This window comes from Phycodurus eques, chromosome 13 (genome assembly GCF_024500275.1).
Source record: "Phycodurus eques isolate BA_2022a chromosome 13, UOR_Pequ_1.1, whole genome shotgun sequence".
Lineage (NCBI taxonomy): Eukaryota > Metazoa > Chordata > Actinopteri > Syngnathiformes > Syngnathidae > Phycodurus > Phycodurus eques.
Window position 1 is genome coordinate 9,148,433 of NC_084537.1, and position 23,006 is coordinate 9,171,438.

The window sequence follows — 23,006 nt, forward strand, 5'->3', positions numbered from 1 at the left end:
AGATGTATCCTGTTGAGAAGAAAATATTTTGTTTTATCACGATTGGGGAGAGAGAGGTATTTAATGCAGCCCTATGGGGGGGCACAAGCCAGTGGAAACTGTAGGCCGGTCCCAAGCCCGGATAAATGCAGAGGGTTGCGTCAGGAAGGGCATCCGGCTTAAAACTTTGCCAAACAAATATGAGCGTTCATCCAAAGAATTCCATACCGGATCGGTCGTGGCCCGGGTTAACAACGTCCGCCACCGGCGCCGTCAACCTGCAGGGCGCCGTTGGAAATTCAGCTACTGTGGGTCGAAGTCGAAGAGGTGGAAAGCGGGTTCTTCGGCAGAAAGAGAAGAGGAAAGCACGGAGCTTAGAACTGAATGTGGGGACTTTGAATGTTGGGACTATGACAGGAAAACCTCTGGAGTTGGTTGACATGAGGATTAGGAGAAAGGTTGATCTATTGTGTGTCCAGAGGGTGTTATGTATAATGTGATTAGTGACTATGCCCCACAGATAGGATGTGACCTAGAGGTGAGGGAGAAATTCTGGAAGAAGCTAGACGAAGTAGTTCTGAGCATCCCAGACAGAGAGAGAGTTGTGATTGGTGCAGATTGTAATGGACATGTTGGTGAAGGTAATAGGGGTGATGAAGAAGTGATGGGTAAGTACGGCATCCAGGAAAGGAACTTGGAGGAACAGATAGTGGTAGACTTACCAAAAAAGATGCAAATGGATGGAGTGAACACTTTTTTCCGGAAGAGACAGGATCATAGGGTGACCTACAAGAGCGTAGGTAGAAGCACAGAGGTGGATTACATCTTGTGCAGACGATGTAATCTGAGGGAGGTTACCGACTGTAAGGTAGTGGTAGGGGAGAGTGTGGCTAGACAGCATAGGATGGTGGTATGTAAAATGACTCTGGTGGTGGGGAGGAAGATTAGGAAGACAAAGGCAGAGCAGAGAACCATGTGGTGGAAGCTGAGACAGGACGAGTGTTGTGCAGCTTTTCGGGAAGAGGTGAGACAGGCTCTCGGTGGACAGGAGGAGCTTCCAAAAGACTGGACCAGTGCAGCCAAGGTGATCAGAGAGGCAGGCAGGAGAGTACTTGGTGTATCTTCTGGTAGGAAAGGAGAGAAGGAGACTTGGGGACACTGAGAGGACCGAGGAGAGGCGAAAGGAATACATTGAGATGCGACATAGGGCAAAGGTAGAGGTGGCAAAGGCCAAACAAGAGGCATATGATGACATGTATGGCAGGTTGGACACTAAAGAAGGAGAAAAGGATCTATACAGGCTGGCCACTCAGAGGGATAGAGATGGGAAGGATGTGCAGCAGGTTAGGGTGATTAAGGATAGAGATGAAAATATGTTGACTGGTGCCAGCAGTGTGCTAGCTAGATGGAAAGAATACTTCGAGGAGTTGATGAATGAGGAAAACGAGAGAGAAGGGAGACTAGAAGAGGCAAGTGTGGTGGACCAGGAAGTGGTAATAATTAGTAAGGTGGGAAGTTAGAAAGGCATTAAAGAGGATGAAAAATGGAAAGGCAGTTGGTCCTGATGACATTCCTGTGGAGGTATGGAAGCATCTAGGAGAGGTGGCTGTGGAGTTTTTGACCAGCTTGTTCAATAGAATTCTAGCGAGTGAGAAGATGCCTGAGGAATGGAGGAAAAGTGTACTGGTGCCCATTTTTAAGAACAAAGGTGATGTGCAGAGCTGTGCGAACTATAGAGGAATAAAGTTGATGAGGCACACAGTGAAGTTATGGGAAAGAGTAGTGGAGGCTAGACTCAGGACAGAAGTGAGTATTTGCGAGCAACAGTATGGTTTCATGCCTAGAAAGAGTACCACAGATGCATTATTTGCCTTGAGGATGTTGATGGAAAAGTACAGAGAAGGTCAGAAGGAGCTACATTGTGTCTTTGTAGATCTAGAGAAAGCCTATGACAGAGTAGCCAGAGAGGAACTGTGGTACTGCATGCGGAAGAAGTATGTTAGAATAATACAGGACATGAACGAGGGAAGCAGAACAGCGGTGAGGTGTGCTGTAGGTGTGACAGAAGAATTTAAGGTGGAGTTGGGACTGCATCAGGGATCAGCCTTGAGCCCCTTCCTGTTTGCAGTGGTGATGGATAGGCTGACACATGAGGTTAGACTGGAATCCCCGTGCACCATGATGTTTGCAGATGACATTGTGATCTGCAGTGAAAGCAGGGAGCAGGTGGAGAAACAGTTAAAAAGATGGAGGCATGCACTGGAAAGCAGAGGGATGAAGAATGTGTGCATAGCCAAAGTAAGACAGAATATATGTTCATGAATGAGATGGGTGGTGGGGGAAGAATGAGGCTACAGGGAGACGCGATAGCAAGGGTGGAGGACTTTAAATACTTGGGGTCAACCGTCCAGAGCAACGGTGAGTGTGGTCAGGAAGTGAAGAAACGGGTCTAAAACGGGTGGAGGAAGGTGTCAGGTGTGTTATGTGACAGAAGAGTCTCTGCTACGATGAAGGGCAAAGTTTATAAAACAGTGCTGAGGCCAACCATGATGTACGGATTTGAGACAGTGGCACTGAAGAGACAACAGGAAGCAGAGCTGGAGGTGGCGGAAATGAAGATGTTGAGGAGGTTCGCTCTCGGAGTGACCAGGTTGGATAAAATTAGAAATGAGCTCATCAGAGGGACAGCCAAGGTTTGATGTTTTGGAGACAAAGTTAGAGAGAGCAGACTTCAGTGGTTTGGACACGTCCAGAGGAGAAATAGTGAGTATATTGGTAGAAGGATGATGAGGATGGAGCTGTCAGGCACACATAGACAAACAACCAGTCGTACTCACATTCACACCTACGGGCAATTTAGAGTCTTCACTTAACCTATCATGCACGTTTTTAGGATGTGGGAGGAAACTGGAGCACCTGGAGAAAACCCACGCAGGCACAGTGAGAAGATGCAAACTCCACACAGGAGAGGCCAGTTTTGAACCCCAGTCGTCAGAACCACCATGCTGCCCAAACTGGAACACAAGGATATTAAATGTGGATTGATAATGAAAAATAAAAACTGACGTATAACACCATGTTTATTTTGGCCAAACAATTTATTCATAGATGTAGATTTTCGAAATGTCACCCAGTGTTTTTAGTTGTCAAGAAGTTGAGAATTTTTGGTTTAACATCAAAACTGGTTAAAGCCAAACAAGCCTGGATTGTATATAATGACATTTATTTTATTGTGGGGGGGCTAAGAGGGTAAGACTACACCCTGCAACTGGAGTCGCCAGTTTGTATCCCCGCCTGAGCGCATGTCATTGTTGTGTCCCTGGGAAAGACACTTAACCCATATTGCCTACAAATGATCGTGATCGGATGTTTGGTGGTGGCCAGAGCGGCCGTAGGCGTAGAATGGCAGCCACACTTCCGTCAGACTAACCCAGGGAAGCTGTGGCTACACTAGTAGCTTACCACCACCAGAGTGTGAAATTCCAAAGCATCTTTTGAGTGTCTAGAAAAGCGCTATATAAGTGTAATGCATTATTATTTTCTGATTGGACCTCTGATTTTTGTGGGTTTTTTTCTTTATAAAACTGTTATATGTACTGTTCTGTACATTATGCGAATGCTCAGTTCTTAAATTTCAAATATGGCAACGTTTATAGAATTTGTATGGTAGATATTTAAAACAAAAAATAGTATGGCAATTTCCTCTCATATCCTGACATTTGCCATGTTGACATGGAAGCATGTAATTCTAGTGGTTAGTACATCTGCCTCACAGTAAAAGATTCTGGATTTGAATTTCAGCTCTGGCCATTCCTCTGTGTGTGTGTTCTATTTGGCACTTTAGCCTCCTTTCAAGACTCCAAATTATTCATAGGTGGCGAATGTGAGTGTGAATGGTTGTTTGTCCATATGGGCCTCGACATTAGCAGGTGACCAGTCCGGATGTACCCCGCCTCTCGCCCAAAGTCAGCTGGGATAGGCTCCAGCTCATCCACCACTAAAGTGAAGACAAGCTCTATAGAAAATGGATGGATTGTGTACCTAATATAGTGTGCTGTGAGTGTGTAAATCTCATTTAGTCAAAATAATAAACGATTCTGTATAGCAAGTCATTAAAGTGTAAATTATAATATACAAACCCCAATTCCCGTGAAGTTGGAATGTTGTGTAAAACGCAAATAAATCAAAAATACAATTTGCAAACCCTTTTTATATATTCAATTCAATACGCTACAAAGACAAGATATTTAATATGTGATAGATGTAGTAAGTGATAAACTTTGCTTTTGTTGCAAATCGTCTGTCATTTTGAATTTGATGACTGCAACACTTTCCGAAAAAACTGGGACGGGGCAACAAAAGACTGGGAAAGTTGCTAAAAAAACAACAACCAAATAAACCTGTTTGGAATGTTCCACAGGTGAACAGGTTGAAAAGGATTTGCAAATCATTGTATTCTGTTTTTATTTACATATTACACAAGCTCCCGACTTTATTGGAATTGGGGTTTGTAAAAAATGGATCGGGGAGACTATGTTTGGGCGGTTATAAATAGGCTTTTAAAAAGTAACCCCATCCCCCCATCCTGAAGTGTCCACCAACGAGTGACCCAAGGAGTCGTCTGGGCTGGACGCAGCCCTGCTGCCTGCAGCAAAGGAGCGTTTGTTGGGCGATTGGCACAGAGAAACTTTCTCCCTTTCTCTACTTGTGGAACACCTGTGGACCCAGAAACCGGACCAGAATAACATAATGACAGCCTTGTTTGTGCAGGAAATGATGTGTTTCCTGTCGCAAGGCTAACATTAGCGTGCACACACACACACACACACACACACACACGCACACACACTGTGGCCAGGAGCAAAGTTTCCCCGACGGAGAAGGCCTCTTGTAGTCCACGTCACCCAAAAGGTTTTATTTTGGTGTGAGAAGTGGGAAGACTAGCGCATGTAAAAATACATTAGACATCATCAGCCCTAACCCTAGTATCACGTACACTTCGACTTAAAAGAAACACGATTGAAAACCTATCAGAAAATATACAGTGGAACACAACAGCAGAGTAAACACTGTGACGAAGGGCGAGTTTACTAAACAGTCATGTGTGCATCAGCGCTGTAACATAAAAAAAAATAATACTAAAAAAAGGTATCCACCTTTTACACTGAATCCAGCAAAGCAGCAGGAGATTGTTGGATACTAATTGCAAAGATTTTCCACTGTCCGCCTTTGCTTTTTACACCAAGATCCTGCATCGACTGGTAACAGAATATCCGGTATTCATTCCTTTAACTCAAAGTTGCTGCAAACTTCCGGCACTAGTGTCACAATAGAAAATTCAGCATTTGTTTGCCTTTGCTTTTTACACAGAGAGCCTGCAAAAGTCCTGGATCGGAGCAGAAATTGAAAAACCCAGAATTTATCCACCTTTGCCTTTTATACAGAGATCCTTCAAAATTCCTGCTTTGGAGCCAAAACAAAATAACGAAAATTGAATCTAAAGGTAGATTCAATTTTCTTTTTTTTTTTTTTTGCCTTATACACAGAGAACCTGAAAATTGACTGCATCAGAGCCAAAACAAAATATCCAGTATTTGTCTGGCTTTGCCTTTTACGCGAGATCCTACAAATTTCCAGCATTGAGCGGTAACAAAATATTTGGTATTTATCTGGCTTTGACTTTTACACAGAGAATCCTGCAAAACCGCTGCATCCGAGTCGTAACAGAAGATTAGGGATTTATCCATCTTAGACTTTTATGCAGATAGCCTGCAGATTTCCTGCATCAGACCTGTAACAGAAAAATAATTTATCTGCCTTTGCCTTTTATACAACTGCGCCAAAAAGATTTTCCATTTATGCGCCTTTGCTTTTCACACAGAACCCAGCAAATGTGAGATATTGAAGTGCCTGTGTGGACTTTCACACGAGAATTGATACCGCAACCCGATAATTAGATGTAATAGATGCATTAAATAGTTGTCAGACATAGCTTTCAACATAACATGTTGGGAGAAGGGTTTCAGAATACCATTTATAATCTCGGCACCCGGCCTCTGTTACAGCTTGGACACCACCTAGCAAAGGCGGAAAATTGCCAGTGTCTGGTGAAACGTGTCAAATCCTTTGTCAGATAATTGCTTTCAACACAAGGCGAGAGAAATGACAAAGGTGTTAAATGGCATTGTGGCATTTTCTCACACCAGGTCCTGCCTCTGTTACGGCTCCAATAAGGCAGAAAATTGCTGGGCTGACTTTGTCCTACCAATTTCAGGTGCTGGTGCCATTAACAAAGAAGAGTGACACTGGAAAGGTGGGAAAATGTCAGTATGAAAAGGGATTTTGAGTCCCGTGGAGCAGTTCCGGGGGCCCGGGACGGGAACTTTTCAGAAGAGACAGTTCATGCACTTGACGGCTTTGCTGCCGTAGTCGACGCACTCGGGCCCAATGCACTGGCAGCAGGCGTTGTGGAACCAGCGGTACTTGGAGCCGCCCATGGACTCGCAGTACATTTTGCACTGCCGGATGGACACGCAGTCGTCAAAGTACACCACCGTGCATATGTTCTCTGCGGAAAACAAGAAGGCAGGATGATGGGTGATTTAGATATTGTTTTCCAACAAAACTCAACTTTCTAGATCTGCAATTAGATAGTCACTATGTCCTCCTAAAGGGAGGCAATGACGTGAAAAACATTTTGTGTCACGTATAGAATTTTAAAATTCATTTTGCAACAAACTCATGTCATACTAAAGCGTGCGGTGAGTGCTTTCTAGATCTGTAATTATTTCGTTCATATTTTATCACAAGATAAAGTAATGGTGAAAAACCATCACCTTGTGCGTCGTAACTGGCGTGGATACTATTGGCGGGCACAGACACGTTCTGGTGCGGGCCGTCCAATGACTCCAGGAAGGAGACCAGGTTCTCGTGGTGGGACAGCTCCTCGGCCACGGGGAAGGAGACCACCATCATGTTGACGGGCGCGTCGCCCTCTGTGAGGGCGCGGAAGAGCGACGGGATGGGCCGGTGCAGCTCCTCCACCGTGCTCTTGGATGTGGCCGGAGAGTCGCTGTAGTTCTTCGGGTTGCACATTCCTGAAGGAAGACGGGAGAAATTAGTATTCATCAGTGTGAACAAATACTCAATATTATTGCCATTGTCATTAGTGTGGGAAAAAAGAGATAAAAATAGCAATTTTTATTTTTATTTTATTAAATTTGTTTTATTAAAGGTTTTTAAAACGATGCATTGACTTTTATTTTTTATTTTTATTTTTTTTAAAAATATTTACTTATTATTTACATTTTTATTTTGAGCAAATATATATTTTTAAATTGGCAAGGTTATTACTTTTGAATGCCCTGTTGTTGTTTTAGAATTACATTTAAAGTATGGAAATATTATTTTGTCGTTCCCCCCCCCCCCCCCCCCCAAAAAAAAAGACTATTTCTATAATAACTTATTTTAATTCTAAAGCTGTAATTTTGTAATACAAACATACTTTTTCTTTTATTTTAATTACTTTTATTTTTGGGGGGCTTTTTTAATTTCAGTTTGACAAAATAAATGTTAATGTTATGTCTCCGGTGAAGCAGCACGTGGCTCATCCTGCAATGTTATTACTTTTGAATGCCTTGTTTGGGTATCTAATTTGAGAAATATTTTTTTTTAATAATGACTTATTTTATTTTTACAGCATTTATCAGCAGATATTTTGTAACAAGAAAACAATGAACTTTTGGCTTTTTTTTTTTTTTTTTTATAAAAGCTTTTCTTAGTTTCGTTTAGTTTTTCTCATTATAACATAATACAACACACAAGACAAAAGAAGTAATAATGTCTTTGATGAAGAAGCATGTGGCTCACTCGGTCAATATATTAAGCTCCCAGTTCCGTGTAATCGTAAACAAAACAATCACAAGGTGGCTCGACGTTTAGCATTTGGTCTTCCTTTTGTGTACTGCATTCCATGCTCAACTCTGCACAATTTTTCCCCTTTCTCGCAACTTCAGTTTTTTTTTTCCTGTGGTGGTGGTATCGCCGCAACGCTCACCCACGCAGTCGCAGCACTCCTCCCACAGGTTGCCCAGGCACAGCATGCACTCCTTGCAGCACGAACAGTTGCCGTCGGTGGGGCGACACTGGCACAGCTCCTGCGCACACAAAACAAGCGAAAGCTGGATAAGAGAGCCAAAAACCATGTGATTTCTCCCAGCCAATCAGAAAATATATTGTTACCAATGAAACTATTAAGCATGCCTAATGAAAGAAAAGTGTATTTCTATTTTAATAAGCGCCCCCACTGCGGGGCTTTTATTTTGAAGTACCCACTCAGGTAAATGCTCACGTTGCCTGGGTGATGTGGGCTTTTACACCATATTGCCAAAAGTATTCGCTCACCCATCCAAGTAATTAGAATCAATTGCTGCAATCACTTCCGTGGCCACAGGTGTATAAAATCAAGCACGTAGGCATGCAGACTGTGAAAAACATTTGTGAAAGAGTGGGTTGCTCTCAGGAGCTCAGTGAATTCCAGCGTGGAACTGTCATATGATGCCACCTGTGCAACTTTGTGGGTAGTAGCCCCCTTCCGTTTCCAAATAGTGCTGGGCAATATGGCATACATTTGATATCACAATATTTTTCTCCCTAATGTCGATATTCGAGATGACTCGAGATGTATTGTATAAAAGTTGATAAATGTCCTAGAGTATATAAGAAAATATCTCTGCTAAACGTAATAACCAAAAGGATAACTTTAAGAAAAACTGGTCACCTTTCATTAAAATGGTGAACCTTGAAGCTTGATTCTTGTCTGCCTGGGAAAGAATGTCATACAGAAATCTAATGTAATCTAATGTGACCAAATCATTCATTAATTTTCCGTACCACTTATCCTCCCTAGGGTCGCGGTCATTCTGGAGCCTATCCCAGCTACAGTGGGTACGGAAAGTATTCAGACCCCCTTCAATTTGTCACTCTTTTTTTATATTGCAGCCTGCGATTGGCTGGCGACCAGTTCAGGGTGTACCCCGCCTCCTGCCCGATGATAGCTGGGATAAGCTCCAGCACTCCCACGACCCTAGTGTGGAGAAGCGGCTCAGAAAATGGATGGATGGATGGATGGATTATATTGCAGCCATTTGCAAAAATCATTTAAGTTCATTTATTTCCACATTAATGTACACACAGCACTCCATATTGACAGAAAACAAACTGAATTGTTGAAATCTTTGCAGATTTATTAAAAAAAGAAAAACTGAAATATCACACAGCTGTAAGTATTCATACCCTTTGCTCAGTATTTAGTAGAAGCACTCTTTTGAGCCATGAGTCTTTTTGGGAATGATGCAACAAGTTTTTCACACCTGGATTTGGGCAACCTCTGCCATTCCTCCTTTCAGATCCTCTCCAGTTCTGTCAGGTTGGATGGTGAACGTTGGTGAGCAGCCATTTTCAGGTCTTTCCAGAGATGCTCAATTGGGTTTAAGTCAGGGCTCTGGCTGGGCATTCAAGAACAGTCACGGAGTGTTAAGGGTGTGTGTTCCGGTTGTTGTCTTCCCCCTGTCTCATACACACCTGCTCCTGAGAGCATCTTCACCACCTGTGCCTCGTTCACCCTAATTACCCCTTGCATTTAACCTCGTGTCTCATTCTTTCTAGTCGGCAGTTCGTTGTACCTTGTCGTCGCGTTCCAGCATTCCTTGTTTCCACGTCACAGACTCACAGTAAGACTAGAGCCTGTTCCGATTATCGACCTCGCCTTTTTGCCTCACGTTTTTGGATACTGTTGCCTTTCTGGGATTGCCTGCCTGTGTACCGACTTCTGCTCGTTGATTAAACCTCTCTCTTTTTGAAACTGTCCATTTGTTTTGGAGTCGTGTATTTTTGGGTCCCATCCTCTGTTCCGTTCATGACACGGAGTTGTTCTGAAGCCACTCCTTCGGTATTTTAGCTGTGCGCTTAGGGTCATTGTCTTGTTTGAAGGTGAACCTTCGGCCCAGTCTGAGGTTCTGAGCACTCTGGAGAAGGTTTTCATCCCGGATATCCTTGTACTTGGCCGCATTCATCTTTCCTTCGATTGCAACCAGTCGTCCTGTCCCTGCAGCTGAAAAACACCCCCACAGCAACATGCTGCCACCACCATGTTTCACTGTTGGGACTGTATTGGACAGGTGATGAGCAGTGCCTGGTTTTCTCCACACATGCCACTTAGAATTAAGGCCAACAATTTCTATCTTGGTCTCATCAGACCAGAGAATCTTATTTCTCACCATCTTGGAGTCCTTCAGGTGTTTTTTTTAGCAAACTCCATGCGGGCTTTCATGTGCAGTGCAAGACACATATTGGCTGCAGTAATGGTTGACTTTTTGAACTTTTTCCCATCTCCCGACTGCGTCTCTGCAGCTCAGTCACAGCCTCTTGGGGTTCTTCTTTACCTCTCTCACCAAGGCTCTCCTCCCCCAATTGGTCAGTTTGGCCGGACGGCCAGCTCTAGGAAGGCTTCCGGTTGTCCCAAACATCTTCCATTTAAGGATTATGGAGGCCACTGTGCTCTTAGGAACGTACAAAAATCAATCTGGCCTCCCCCTGTCTGGAGTTTACCCCGCCTCTCAGTCAGTTGGGATAGGTTCCAGCACACCCGCTACACTAGTGAGGATAATCGGTATGGAAAATGGATGTATGGATGGATGAATGATTAGGTTTGAGCCTCAGGTACTTCATACTTGACCTATGAGTAAAGATTATAAATTAAACTGTGACTATACTGCTTTCATACTTATACAAGCTAATATTTCTCAAGAAGAATAAATAGGCTTTCCTCACACTGACAGGTTAGCTTTAGCTTTGAGCCTCAAGTTCCTCATATTTGACCTTTGAGAAAAGACTATTAATCGAACTGTGACGATACTGCTTTCATACTCCATCCATCCATTTTCTGAGCCGCTTCTCCTCACAAGGGTCGCGGGCGTGCTGGAGCCTATCCCAGCTATCATCGGACAGGAGGCGTGGTACACCCTGAACTGGTTGCCAGCCAATTGCAGGGCACATACAAACAAACAACCATTCGCAGTCACATTCACACCTACGGGCAACTTAGAGTCTTCAATGAACCTACCATGCATGTTTTTGGGATTTGGGAGGAAACCGGAGTGCCCAGAGAAAACCCACGCAGGCACGGGGAGAACATGCAAACTCCACACAGGCGGGGCCGGGGATTGAAGCCTCACAGTCTGCCTCACAGTCCTCAGAACTGTGAGGCAGACGCTCTAACCAGTCGTCCACCGTGACGCCTGCTTTCATAGTAGTCCAGTAGGCTGGCATTTATTTTTTAATAATTTTCTGGTTATATCTAGCTCTGAGCCTCAGGTTCCTCATATTTGACCTTTGAGTAAAGACTATCAATCGAACCGTGAGTGGTTTACTTTATTTTCGAATTGTGTTGGATTGGCTGGCGACCAGTTCGGGGTGTACCCCGCCTCTCGCCTGAAGATACCTAAGATGGGCTCCAGCACGCCCGCGACCCTAGTGAAGATAAGTGGAACGGAAGATGAATGGAAAGAATTAATGAATGTTGTAATTTGACATCGACTGGTTAGCTTTAGCTCTGGGCTTCGGGATCCTCTGCAGGTCCTTTCTTTGCTCATTTTGTTTTCATTCCTCTACACTTTACAAATATGGAACAGGGCTTCTGCAGGCTTGTGCAGCAGCATGAGGCGGAGTGAGGGGCAAAGGAGGAGAAAGTGCAAGCATGTTCTGTTCCCCAGGTGTTTTCTCACCCCGCCCCCAACTTCTTTCTCCCGTCTCCCTCATTGCGGTGACCTTGACTCGCAGGAATGTGCTCTCTGTTCTGCCTTGGGTAAGAAAGAAAGCAGGAGGAGGAGGTGAGGGGGGTAGGAGGGTGCACTTCGGGGGCGGCGCTGAAATCCTCTGGAAGCTTCACCCACTTTTTCCTAACCTTCCTTGCTAACGGTCTCCAACCGAGCTTCTGTTGCACTTCTCGTGATCAAATTATCCGCAAGCAAACTTCTCGGGAGTTGACCCAGTAGTTTTCCACCTTGGGTGGTAGCTTCGGACCCATAACAGAGACGGGACATTGTGTAAGGTAACACCATATTTTAGAATAAAAGCTCTAGATGTCACCCAGGCAATAAATACACAAGTATTCTTCTGGGTGTAAATTTTGTAGTAAAAAGCCCAAGACGTCACTCAGGAAAACATGAGCGCATCCTTTTGATTTCAAAATCAAAGCCAAGTTGTCAACTAAGTAATATGAGAGCATTCTGCTTGGGGATTTCAGAATAAAAGCTCAATATGTCACTAAGCAAATACACTATATTGCCAAATGTATTTGCTCACCTGCCTTGACTCAAATATGAATTTGTGACCATTCTAAATCCATCCATCCATCCATTTTCTGAGCCGCTTCTCCTCACTAGGGTCGCGGGCGTGATGGAGCCTATCCCAGCTATCATCGGGCAGGAGGCGGAGTACACCCTGAACTGGTTGCCAGCCAATCGCAGGGCACATACAAACAAACAACCATTCGCACTCACAGTCACACCTACGGCCAATTTAGTGTTGTCAATGAACCTACCATGCATGTTTTTGGGATGTAGGAGGAAACCGGAGTGGCCGGAGAAAACCCACGCAAGCACGGGGAGTACATGCAAACTCCACACAGGCGGGGCCAGTGATTGAACCCCGGTCCTCAGAACTGAGGCAGACGCTCGAACCAGTCGCACACCGTGCCGCCCATTCTAAATCTATAGGGTTTAATACGACATCGGTCCACCCTCTTCAATTATAACTAGCGATGCCACAGTTACCTTCAAAAAGTAACTTAGTTACTTTACTGATTACTTGATTTCAAAAGTTACTAGTTAGAAAAAAAGTAACTTTTTAGTTACTTTCAGCAGCTGCCAAGTGTCAAAAGCATTAACTTAACCGTACCCATTACTTGGTAATGTACGCCACACAAGTTACAGAATGATGTCATCAACATGAACCTATAACTCAAATATTAGTGTTGTTGAAGACACATTCAATCAGCAACTTAGTGCAGACTTGACATGGAAACCCAGTACAGTAAGTACCTAAACAAGCACACCATTCTCTGTACACTTCTCTAAAGACTCTTAACTGATAGATGCCGATTGTGGTCCATGAAGGCAACTGAGTGCGTTTGTGCATGCATGTACGTAAATGTGAAAGTGAGTGACACAAGCACGCACGCACGTGCACACACACACACACACACACACACACACACACACACACACACACACACACACCATTGCGTGCACTACAGTAATTTGTATGCGAAGAGCGAGAAAACTTTATATAAAAAAATAAAAATAAAAATATATATATATATATATATTTTACTTCGTGACGTCAGCCGTGCAGCGCGTTAAACCAGCTCACGAGCAGTCCGGACTCCAGACGAAGTTGAAAGTTCTCACTTTTCATTAGACTTTACACCGATTTTATCGGGCTGATCGGGGTCCCCGAGGGACACGGTCGAACGCCTCCCTGGTGAGGTGTTCCGGGCACATCCCACCGGGAGGAGACCACGGGGACGACCCAGGACATGCTGGAGAGACTACATCCTTCGGCTGGCCTGGGAACGCCTCGGGATCCCCCCCGGAAGAGCTGGATGAAGTGGCTGGGGAGAGGGAAGTCTCGGCGTCCCTGCTAAAGATACTGCCCCCGCGACCCGACCTCGGATAAGCGGTAGAAAATGGATGGATGGATGGAAAACAAAGTAACAATTTACACTGTACTCATATTTTTAACTTGATCTTTACTCAGCTCGATAAGTCTTGTGGCATGTACTCAACACTAGCTGAATTGAAATACATTCAAAATATTCGTGGAAATAGTTAGATGGTTTCTTTTTAAAGTTTGAGTCAACACCTAATTTCTTTTACACCGTGCGGCCAGTGGCTAAGGTAGGTAGGTAGGTAGGTAGCCAGCCATGTATTGTTGTATTGTTCAGAAGAAGAAAAAAAAAAAACAATTACAGTGTTTTTTCATATATAAAAGCATTTTACTCTGTAAACACTAAAGGGAAATCCTAATAATACAACTTGTGTGATGTACAATGTAAATTTCATGGACAGTTTACATAATGATGCGGACTTTGTGTCGGTCCGTTGTGGTAAAGAAGGAGCTAAGCCGAAAAGGCGAAGCTCTCGATTTACTGGTCGATCTACGTTCCTACCCTCACCTATGGTCACGAGCTGTGGGAGCTGTGGGTCGTGACCGAAAGAACAAAATCCCGGATACAAGCGGCCGAAATAAGTTTCCTCCTCAGGGTGTCCGGGCTCTCCCTTAGAGATAGGGTGAGAAGCTCGGTCATCTGGGAGGAGCTCAGAGTAGAGCCGCTGCTCCTCCACATCGAGAGGAGCCAGATAAGGTGGCTGGGGTATCTATTTAGGATGTCTCCCGAACGCCTCCCTGGTGAGGTGTTCCGGGAACGTCCCACCGGGAGGAGACCCCGGGGACGACCCAGGACACGCTGGAGAGACTACGTCTCTCGGTTGGCCTGGGAACGCCTCGGGATCCCCTCGGAAAAGCTGGAGGAAGTGGCTGGGGAGAGGTCTGCCGTCCCTGCTAAAGCTACTGCCCCCGACCTTGGTTAAGCGGTAGAAAATGGATGGATGGAGTTTACATAATTATTTTTAGTTATGTAAATGTGGTGTTGTTTAAACTACAGTTCATACACAAATGTTAAAATAAAACATTTTGCAATTGGCATGAAGATTTGGCAGCTGATTAGCATTTCAGACAATTTTCATCATGATTAGTGTTGATCAGGTAGGCATTCTATTAAGAATTCATTATTGCGATGATTTCAAATATTTTTTTGTATATCGTGCTGTACCTCCCCAAAAAAGGGTGTGACCAAATCATATGCCGGTGCGACCAACTGAAAAAGTTTTTCGCAGCAGTGCAAAAGTTAGTGTAGAGCCCTGAGAGTGTTCTATTGGGGTATTTTTAAATTTAATTTTCAAAATAAAAGCCCAAGATTTCACTCTTGCAATATAAGAGCATTCTGATGGTGGTGGATTTTAAAATAAAAGCCCAAGATGTCACCCAGGAAATATGTTAGTCTTTGGTCATATCCGGAGGTTATTAGAGTTGAACTCAAATATTGTATACAAATGAGTTATTTGGTTTATTCACATTTGCTAAACTCTTCCATAGTTTTAGTGTACAGCACAAAACAAAGCCCTGTCTTAAAAGTGTTTTTAATTTCCCCTTCTAAAGCCGTCTGGGCTGCAGATGTGAGCAGGCGGCATAGACGAGGCATCAAGCCCTCGCCTCTTGACAGTTAGCAAGTTGGTGTCGGCGAGGTCGCTTAAGCTGCCGCAGTGGGTGATGATTCATCGGGCGCAAGAAAAAAATAAAAAGCAAGAGGAAAAAAAAGCCACCTGGTAGCAGCGAGGGGGGAAAAGCGGGTCGGCAGATGTTTTGGATTGCGAATAAAGTGAATCCAGAGGGAAAACAAGACGGCTAGTTGGAAACGCTCGGAAAACATGGACTGTCTGCTGACCAATCCAATTAGCATCAGCGCTAACGCGGCGGCCAACTATTTTTAACATCCAAATATTTACGCTGCTCTTCTTCAAAGTTAAAGATGTCACAATACTACAAGAGGCAACCTCCACCAAGGCCAAACACGCCTCTTGAAAAAAAGATGCTACGTAAACACGACAAATGCCAAGCATATCCCCGTGAGATTGGACAGAGATGCACAGTAAGTGTTTGGACGGAATTGGACATATTTTGTCAATCTGTAGCACAAGTGGATGGAAAAACTGTCAATAATCCAAATGCGGAAGGAGGACATCAATAAAAGCAGGTATATTGTCACACTTGAGGAGTTACAAGTACAGCTGCGGCAATATCCCACCTTCACGCACAAACACATACTATCTCACTTTAACATACCGGTACTCTTTTTGCCTCTCTCTTTCTTTCTTTCTTTCTTTCTCTTTTTCTTTCTCTCTCTCTCTCTCTCTCTCACACACACACACACACACACACACACACACACACACACAGAGAGAGCAATGTAGCAAACCTGTCGGCAGACGCAATAAATGAATGGGGTTTGACGAAGAAAGTACCGGTACTGGATTGTCTCACAATGCCGCAAACATGCTACTTAATTAGGAATTAGTTAGATAACCTGAAAATAATAATAGTAACTCTAATAAGTAAAGAAATAATGTTTAAGTATACATGCACGTTACCTTTTTTCAATACAGAGCTTTCATCATGTTTTAAAGACCCCCAAAACAGAGCAAAAAAATTTAAATTTGACACATCACAGAAAATACTTGTTAACAAGCTGGATAATGAATAATGGATATATTTGTTTTTTGTTAAATCGCAAAGTATGTGAAATGAAGCTCCAAAATGGTCAAGAATTGAGACATTCGGCTTCAAAATAGTGAAGAATTGAGACATTCTTTTAGCTTCCAGACGCTATGGCCGTGTCACCGAGAGCTCTGTAAATCCTGCCTCCCCGGACCTTTCAGCTGTCAATCAAATACATGGAGGCTACTTCCTTCTCTCACGGATCGTACGCGGAATTTCCAGCGATGGAGATAGCACACACTTTCACGGGCTGCAGAGAAGTGCGCGATGCATACCGGTTATGGTGGATTTTTTTCTCTCTTCCTCTTTCCTCCCATGACGTGCAGTTGGGCAACTGTGAGGCTGATAGCCGTAACGCTGTTTTACTGGAGAACCTGCAACTTCTCCAACTGCATTTGGCCTGGCAATGGGCCGCGGGGCGGTGGATCTCATTGGGTTCGGAACTCAACCAGCCGCTGCCTTGCAATCCAACTCGTGGTGGCAGACAGCAAGACACATAGCCCAAATAACAAAAAACATATTACACTTCAGGGAAGATGTATTTTTTTCGAGTTGTGGGCATAATTTGATGGCCAACTGCACGCTATACTAATAGTAATTAATGAGGCTGTATGTAACGAAGGAAGAACTGGCCGTTCTGTTGGCAATGGGCTCGGTTCGCCGCTGCCTCGCAACACACTGTGCGTGGTGGCAAACGGCAAGACACCCAAATAACATAAAACACATTACACTTCAGGGAAGATGTATTTTTCTTTTTAGTTGTGGGCTTAGTTTCAAGGCCAACTGCACGCTATAATGGTAGAAGTGGGTGAATTTATTTATGAACAAGGAAGTGCAATTCTGCCAAATGGCCACTGCATTAGTGTTGTTTTGAATCTGTTGAATGTATCTTTTGAGTGAACTTACTGATCTGAATGAGTTTATGAAATGATTGTCATTGCTTTGTTCCTTGTTACTGAAAGGAAAGTAAAAACAGCTACCGGAAATGGCCCAAAAAAGACCAGCCGTAGTGACACCCCCGACTTGGAGGTGAACTGCAGTACATTTTCAAAACTGCGCGTGTGGGTTGCGCTCGAGTATAAAGGCAAACTACGTGTGGGACAGCCGCAGTGATGTCAGTGTGGTCGCCGTCCGCGCGAGTATCAAGAAGCCTTTACTGAATCGATATCAGAATATTTAAATCAATATCTAATCGAATCACAACCCCAAAGAATTGATATCAAATCACAACCTAAAGAATCGAAATCGATTCGAATCGTGAGGTTCTTAACAATGCCCAGCCCTACCTAACATATACTTTCACACACACACACACACACACACACACACACACACACACACACACACACACACACACACACACTCACTCACTCAAGATCTTTCACACTCACTCACACACAAACTGTCTCTATTGCTGAGACACTCATTCACACACTGTTGTTACACACACAGACACTCTGACACATGCACCCTCTCTCTCACACACGTGCACATGAACACTATCACACTCTCATTTACTCTCTCACACACACACACACACACACACACACACACTCTCTCTCTCATGAACACACACAAAGTTTCTCACACACACACACAATCATCTCTGCGAAACCCACAGACTCACATTCAAACACACGATACACTTTCTCTCACACACGCGCTCACTAACTGTGTCACATGCCCATCCACTCTCTCTCACAAACACAGACACACACCAGCAGGCGTCTAATCCGACCAAATTGGATGTGACAGGTGGCGGAAAGCCAAGAAAACACCTCATGCGGGAACATCACATCAGCTCATTCCACTTGTCCCATCATGCACTGGAGCTTGACACACACACACACACACACAGATGTAGCACACAGGAAGTGAAGTCTCAAGGCCAATGTCAGATCAAAACCTCACCCTCCACATTCCATCTTTGTTGCCGTGTCCAAACCCCCGACATGGCTGGCAGATGTTGGCAGCAAAATGGAGGGCGTGACTACTCGGCTGCTCTCTCCACAAGTTTGCCGTCGAAAGCAGGCACAACGTAATGTCAGCCTATGAGAAGTTGAGCTACAGCCACTCCTTTATGCAGCACTGTTATGCTTAATATGATAAATGATGGCATAGAAACGGGAGTTTCTTCTGTCTTTTTGTTCTGGAACAGTTCATGGAAAGGGGGTATGCCACAATGCGTGAGTTTCAAAGTCTAGGACTTGCGTCTTGACTGCGACTTGAAGTTGAGACAGGCAAGTCCCGAGTCAAGTCGCAAGTCCTGTTTCAAAGTCTAGGACTTGACTTTCAGCATCAAAGTCTAGGACTTGCAACTTGACTCTGGACTTGCGGGTCTCGACTTGGGACTTAACTCAGGACTTGAGGGTACAGACTTGAGACTTACTTGTGACTTGCAAAGCAATGACTTGTTCCCACATCTGGTAGTGTGTAACAATACCGGCATTGTTATCTGGCCAATATCAGCCTTATTTCAAGGTATCGGGTACTAATGAAGGCTGCTGATAAAAGCCACCGATACATGAGGTAAAAGATATCTGACATTGAGTAAGTCCTCCGAGCCAGTAGTTGCCACTACACTGTGGCAGTTTGACACATCGGCAAATCATCATGTGTGTCATTCATTCATCATCCGTTCTGCTTCTCCTCAGTAGGGTCGCGGGTGTGCTGGAGCCTATCCCAGCTATCTCCGGGCAAGAGGCGGGGTACACCCTGAACTGGTTGCCAGCCAATCGCAGGGCACATATAAACAAACAACCATTTGCACTCACATTCATACCTACGGGCAATTCAGAGTCTTCAATTAACCTACCCTGCATGTTTTTGGGATGTGAGAAGAGACCGGAGTACCCGGAGAAAACCCACGCAGGCACAGGGAGAACATGCAAATTCCACACAGGCAGGTGATTTGAACCCCGGTGCTCAGAACTATGAGGCAGATGTGCTAACCAGTCTGCTACCGTGCCGCTGAATGTGTGTCATAAAGAAATAAATTTCTTTCGTCATTGTGTTAATGGAATTGTCTTAATGGAAATTTTACATATCAAAAATACTAATGTATCAGGGAGTACTCAAGAGTACTAGTGCTGGTATCAGTCTAACAAAAGTGGTATCAAACATCCTGAGTCACAATTTTCCACATTATAAGTGAGTGTAAGAGTTGCAACTGAGGCGTGATGCCGTGCTGTATACGACACACAAACAAACACACACACACAGTCTGAACCGAACCACTCGAGAAGAAACTCTGACTTCTGCCGCTCTGTTACGTTGAAAGCCATTGTCGCTGTCCGACGACTAGTTTATTCGTCACACCAGATGCTACAAATTTTCTGCCTGCTGAGGTAGTTTCAGAGGCAAACAGCGCCTGTGAGTCAAGGTATTCTACATTGCCGTTTCATAAACCGTCACTCACTTCCTTTGCCCTGTTGTGTTGTGAGCAATTGTCGCCGTCCGACAAGTATTTTACAGGTCACAGCACAATTTTCCGCTTTTGAAGGTCCTAACAGAGCTGTAAGAGAGGCGGGCAGCCATCTGTGAGCATGTATATTTCACAATCCTGTTTTCGCACCTGAGACTCACTTCACGTAGCTTTCCGACAACAATTTTTCACCTTTGGAAGTAGTATCAGCACCGTAACATAAGCTGGATGGTGTTTGTGTGAAAGGGTATTGCGTGCACTCACTTCTCCCACCGTGTTCTGTTGAAAGCAATTGTCACTCTTTGTTACACCTGACGTTGGCACTTTTACGCCTTCTGAATTACTACCAGAAGACAGTGTTGTAGCCCTAACAAAGACAGTACACTAACTGTGAAAGGAACAATGTCGGTTCACACTTGACCCTCTTCTCCCGCCGTTTTGTGTTGAAAGCAATTGCTTCAGTCCCACTATCATTCTATTCGTCTGCCGATTTTCCGCTTTTTCATATCACGGCTGTTCCAAATGCAGGACGCTTCCTGCGTGAAAGGGTATTCTGTAACAGCTGACAATTACTTCTCCAACACTGTTGTGGCGAAAGCAATTGTCACAATATGTCCCGCCATATACTGGCAATTTTCTGCTCTCTGAATTAGTATAAGAGCCATATTGTAGCCATTAGAGGTGGGACACCACCTATGTGAAAGGGTATTCCACAATGCCATTTCACACCTCACACTTTATTCCACTTTCACCCTGTTGGGTTGAAAGCAGTTATTTCTGTCCGACCATCATTTGATTTGTCTGCCAATTTTCCCCTTTCTGAGATACCGTCATAGCTGTAACAGAGGCAGGACGCTGCCTGTCGTAGAAGCTGACACTTCCTTCTTCCACAATGTTGTTTGGAAAGCAATTTTCAATGTACGTCACATCAGTCGCTGGCAATTTTCTACTCTGCTTTTGTGTGATCCCTGCGTGACAGGTGCTGTAACTTAGCTGACTAAAGAAGCGGGATCCGCTTTTACCTGGATGAGGCACTTGCTGACGTCGCTGGCGCACAGAGCCTTGTTGCAACCGGAGGTCAGAGACAGCGCTGAGAGGAGAAAGAGAAGTGTGACGGAGGCGGCAGAGGCAGGACGGATCAGCTGACCAGGCCTCATCCTGACGGCTCACCAGCACAGCACCGGAACACCTACCACGGTGACACGGCACAGGTGCGACAAACGTAAACAAGTGATGAATGGTGAAATTTTCCGCGGTTCTGTATAAATGTCCTGGTTGTTTGGTTTGGGTTGTTGGGGTCTGAAGTTCAACACCTGACAACAACTTCTCCTGCCCTGTTGTATTATATACAGCAAGTATGGTCCCTGAAGGCAATGCTATACCTTTGAGTTACAGTCGATCAGTGATTCCCAACCAGTGTGCCGTGGCACATTAGTGTGCCATGAGCGAGCTTCAGGTGTGCCATGGGAAATTATCAAATTTTACTTAACTGCTCAAAAAATGTTTCATTTACATGGAAGAATGTATCTTTGTTCCTCTATTTATGCCGATGAGGCATAGTGACAGACAGAACAAATAAATGCTCTTCTATTAGAAGGCCGGATTTACATACAGTAATTACTGTGTATCTACTTTTTGTGACATTTTTGTTTGTTGGTGTGCGGTGAGATTTTCCAATTGTAAAATATGTGCCTTCCCTCCATAAAGGTTGGAAATCACTGCAGTAAATACACAGGTAGATGGACAGATAAATAGAAATTAAATCGTTAAGTACAGTATAGGGGTGCAACTAACGATTATTTTAATAATTGATTAACCTTTTGATTATTTTGTATTAATCGATGAATCAGATAAAAACAACTTTCAATTCCAGCCCTTTAGTCAAAAACAGGACATTATTTTAAATTGCCAGTGAATAAAATGCACAAACATACATTGATTATTATTCAGTTACTAGTTTAAGCCGTAACATCCGCCGAAAAATTGGCAAAAATGTTGATCATTTTTGGCATTAAATTACAGGTGCAACTATTCATCAACAACTAATCATCAAATTAATCAACAACCGTTTTGATAATCGATTAATGGCTAAGAGACCTTATTGAACTTAAAATTGTCCAAATCCTCCAAATTTCAGCCTCAACAGTAAATATTCTCTGAATTTTGCAGTCCCTCCTTAAAGCAGAAAGATTATTGTGTTTAATCGTAATAAGACATTTTCAAACAACTACCTTTAACTTTCGAAAACAATGATCAACATGTTTGCTTATTTTCAAACCAGTAACTGAATCATAATCAATTTATGTTTGTGCATTTTCTGCATCGTCAATGTGAAATAATGTCGTTTTTAATAGTTTTTCCCCCCTTCAATTTGATCTGATTCATTGATTATTTGGGAGAAAAAAAAAATTGACAGTTAGTTGTAGCCCTACATGAAACCAGTACCAAAGAATTGCTCTCGGTTTCAAAAAAGGTTGGAGACTCCTTATCTCGAGAGCTACTTTATTCAGGTACATGATAGGTAATTAGGTACATTGATAGATAATCGAAACACGAACAGTTATTTCAGATGGTCCCTGAAGGAAACACTCGACGTGATTTAGAATAGACAGGCGATCTTTAATGAACAAATCAAGTAGTACTTGCAGAAGTATTAGAAGTAGAAGAAGTGGAAGTAACTGGTAGAAGGAGCAGAAGCGGGACAACCACAACAACACGTCTGGCATCATCAGCTACACTTCATTCTTTCCGCGCAAATCTTCTTACTTTCGAAACACACACACGTGTGTGTGTGTGTATATATATATATATATATATATATATATATATATATATATAACCCCCACAACCTTTTTTTTGGGGGTGGGGGTGGGCTTTTCACACACAATGTGAGACCGAAACGAGGCTTTAAAATGGCTGAAACTCACCAGGACGCGCTGAGAAGTCGGTTCTTCCCGACTGGTTCGGTTGGGTTCGGTTCGGACAGCGTGTGTGCGTGCGCGCGCGCGTGCGTGTGGGCTAATACGGGGCGTCAGGCACAGGCCTTAAAGGCACACGCTCCATTTTGGCGCTCGTCTCCCACGCGTCGACGAGGAGGTGGAGGAAGAAGAAGGCGGTGAGGGAGGCCAGGGGCTGTCTCGCTTGTACCTACCAAAAAGTTGAGAAGAATCGGAACTACAAACAACAGATTGCTGTTGCTCCCTCCTGC

At 44.0% G+C, this 23,006-nt stretch overlaps 1 protein-coding gene across 1 annotated transcript; it reads right to left on the minus strand.

The window, feature by feature from the left end:
- Positions 1–4,356: 4,356 nt before the first annotated feature.
- Positions 4,357–23,006, minus strand: twsg1a (twisted gastrulation BMP signaling modulator 1a). The gene is made up of 5 exons (XM_061694768.1): positions 22,726–23,006; positions 20,821–20,987; positions 8,036–8,135; positions 6,816–7,076; positions 4,357–6,547 (listed from the first exon to the last, which is right to left on the minus strand). Exons 2-5 carry the CDS (start codon positions 20,953–20,955, stop codon positions 6,366–6,368), a joined length of 678 nt encoding a protein of 225 aa, XP_061550752.1. The 5' UTR covers positions 20,956–20,987; positions 22,726–23,006; the 3' UTR covers positions 4,357–6,365.

Coding starts and splice junctions, on each gene's coding strand:
- twsg1a (XM_061694768.1), bottom strand. CDS start 20,955: ATGAGGCCTGGTCAGCTGATCCGTCCTGCCTCTGCCGCCTCCGTCACA. Junction 8,136..20,820: donor TCAGCAAGTGCCTCATCCAG/GTAAAAGCGGAT, acceptor TTGTGTGCGCAG/GAGCTGTGCCAGTGTCGCCC. Junction 6,548..6,815: donor CGCCAGTTACGACGCACAAG/GTGATGGTTTTT, acceptor TGTTTTCCGCAG/AGAACATATGCACGGTGGTG.